Genomic DNA, 3,092 nt, shown 5'->3' with positions numbered 1-3,092 from the left:
GAGTTGCCGCCATGTGATTGGCTGATTAGAAATTAAGTGTTAACGAGCAGTTGGACAGGTGTACCTAATAAAGTGGCCGGTGAGTGTATTTTTAAGTGTCTTAAGTTTTAAATAAAAGTTACTGTCACCATCCGTAGTAGGCTGTAAACCAGGATGCAGACTCACACAAGGAAACTAAAATGGTAAATTATCTCTGTTTTGATGCATTTATGCTTCTTTATTGCGTTTTCTCCTTTAATAACGGGTAAATTGACGTTAATCTCCTAATCCCGAGTTTCTTCTTTTTGCTGCAGGTCAGGCGATGCCACCTCCAGGTAGTGCAGATTCAGGCTCTGATGAACCTGCGTCCGAATCCTCCGACACAGCAGTGTCCGAGCCCAAAACATACCTGATCATGAGCGGAGGAGAAGGTTACATCGACTTCAGAATTGGTTCGTTCAAAATTTCTGCAGAYACAATTTCTGAACTCTCTGTTCACTTTCCAAAAAAAAAAGAAAAAAGTTTAGGATAAGGAGGGGAAAACAGTAACGGTTTCTGTGCCGTTTCCCTGACTCATCTTCCTCCTCCTCTTCAGGTGACGAAGGCAGCGAGTTGGATGGTTTGTCCGAGCAGACCGCCAGCCAACCGTCGGCGCCCACCAAGGCCGAGCGGAGCCACCTCATCGTCTGGCAGGTCACCACTTCTCCTGATTAAAAACCACCACAGACTGTCGCTCTAAACTCCAGGGCCGTCCAGCCTCCCGTCACTCCCAGATTTTAAATTTCATTTTATGAATTATCCTTTATGCCTGAGCAGACGGTTACTTTGTAAAAAAAAAAAAAAAGGGACAAAAAAAAGGACTTTTGTTTAGTGTTTTGTACATCTTAAGGTGGAGGGTATGTTAACTTAAAGAACCCGCCCGGGCATTTGTCTGCTGGGTTTGCATGTTGGAAAAACTGGTTCAGGTTTGGCACTTTGATCAGGTTAGTGTTGTTTTCTGAATATAGTTTTAAAAATATAGACGTGGAAGTTTCGCAGTCAGTAAAACACTATTATCTTTTTGCTCTTCCCTCATTTATTTGGATAAACTGTGGCCTTCAAATAATTAAAACCCACAGTTTGACGTTTTAAATATTTTGATTATTTAGGCTCTCTGTTGGTTACACTTTTGTTTTGTTTAGTGTTYAGTAGAAAAGCAGCTTGCAGCGAACGATGCACAGAAATCCCCTCTGTTGCATGATTAGCAGGTCAGCCAGGTAATCCTAACAGACTGAAACAAAGGCAGCTGAACGTTTTCATTAATGAAAATATTTTACTTTGGCTACGTTCACACTGCAGGAAAATGTGACCCAAATCCCATTTTTTTATATCAGATTTTTTTCCGACAGTCAAGCGAACAGTTCAAATGTAAACAGTGAAYTAAACAAGCATGTCAGAAATGTGTTTTTAAATAGCTCCGATTGTACAACTTCAGTTTCGACACGCTAACATGTAGCATCCATAGGCTACTTCTGAATGTGACGTCACGTCATCTTCTGTGCACGTGGATCTCATCAGTGCAGCGAGGGGTTCACACTGGAGTCACATTTGAAATATAATAGAAACGTCCACGCCAAAAACTTGGATTTTTGAAAAAAAAAATTAGCATTAAAACCTGCAGTGTGAACGTAGCCGTTTCTTAATTTAAACTGAAATATACAATTTATAAGCGTAAAACTTGCAACTTTTCAGTTTAAAATTAAGAAAATATTTTGCCTTTTAATTTCTGTTTGTTAGGATAATTTTAGATGTGGTAATTAGAGTTCTAATGAYGCAGGTGTATGTTGTCTGAGCACTTTGAATCCTTTGATTTTTCCCTGTGAATAGAAGAACCAGGTTAGCATTATCCCACATGAGGAATCTTCACTAAAGTGTGTTTGTTGTCCTGCCCGATCATCCAAGCCTTGAACGTTTGTCCCGTGTGTGAAGAAATGGCTGCCGACAGCTCAGTGCTTCCTGTTCGCTTCAGCTCATTGGCACTTTAAATTGTTTGGTGTTGACTCACTTATGTCATGGAGGAACGTGTGTGTAAATAATGTAATCAACACTACTGTGTCTTGGTTGTGTTGTGACCAAAGGAAGGAAGATGAAAGGTAAAACTTGTTGAATTGGAAGTTGAACYGTTTTTTTTAGGGTTTCATTGGGAATAAGAGTGTTTTAATTAAAAACTCAGTTTTTCCAGGGATCATGCAGCATGAAAAGGAATTTTGTATATTAAAAAGCAGTTTTTTGTAATTTTTCCATTGTTTTTTTTGTTTGTGAGACTTTTATGAAGGCTTTTAATGACTGACTGCAACGTGCCGTCGTTAAGCAGATGTTTTAATTAGTTTTTTTTTATATCCAGACTGAGACAAGTTTCATCTAACGTCCATTTCCAGGCAGTGACTTACTGTGTGTTTGCCATTCCAGTATTTATTTTCTGTCTTTGTCACGGAGCCCACCTGGGTTCAGAATGTAACTTTTTACATGAACAAAATATATCACAGGAGGCTACTGTGAACAATACAGTCTAACCAGTTTACATGATTGTTAATAAGGATGAAATAAAATAGGATAGTGTTTAATCATGTTTTCTTTTTCCACAAATATCAAAAATGACAACAATAAAAAAAAACATTCGAGTCTGAAGCTATGCATGTTTTATTTTTTATTTTTTTTGTAATGAAAACAGCTATTTCATCTGCTAAATTGCAGTTTATTGCCACCGTTTTGGGTGGATGGATGTAGGTGAATAAGTGTGTGTTTGTATGTTTTTCTCCAGATGTTTGTTTAACTGTCCGTTCTGTCAGTATAATCCCACCTACTGCTCACATTTAGCTGTAAAATCTCTCTGGATGCCGTGTCAGTCATTCCTCCTAGTAAAAGTTTGCTAAAAATCRTATCATAGCCTTATTTTAACAATCTATTAAACTCAATTTTATGGAGAAGTTGGTGGAAATGTGTGTTTTATTACTTCTAACCCTGTTTGTGCATGTTTTGGTATGGCAAAATGAACGGCATAAATTCAAAGCTACCTAACCATGCTAATTTAATGTGCAAATCTCAAACTGAGATGTCCCTTCCCTCCAACAAAT

General features: G+C 38.2%; 1 protein-coding gene across 8 annotated transcripts in view; it reads left to right on the top strand.

Annotated features, from left to right (window-relative positions):
- Positions 1-824, top strand: part of spag9a (sperm associated antigen 9a) — a 35,461-nt gene extending 34,637 nt beyond the window's left edge. For all 8 annotated transcript variants that reach the window (XM_014012484.1, XM_014012485.1, XM_014012479.1 and 5 more), the window contains 2 exons: positions 294-431; positions 575-824. In XM_014012484.1, coding sequence (XP_013867938.1) covers positions 294-431; positions 575-693 — 257 coding nt within the window. In that variant the 3' untranslated portion in view covers positions 694-824. The remainder of the gene's footprint in view (positions 1-293; positions 432-574) is intronic.
- The last annotated feature ends 2,268 nt before the right edge of the window (positions 825-3,092 follow it).

The sequence above is a fragment of the Austrofundulus limnaeus genome, unplaced genomic scaffold, assembly GCF_001266775.1.
Source record: "Austrofundulus limnaeus strain Quisiro unplaced genomic scaffold, Austrofundulus_limnaeus-1.0 Scaffold91, whole genome shotgun sequence".
NCBI classification, from domain to species: domain Eukaryota; kingdom Metazoa; phylum Chordata; class Actinopteri; order Cyprinodontiformes; family Rivulidae; genus Austrofundulus; species Austrofundulus limnaeus.
Note: the sequence above shows the minus strand (reverse complement) of the source record. Positions and strands in the feature narration are given on the sequence as shown.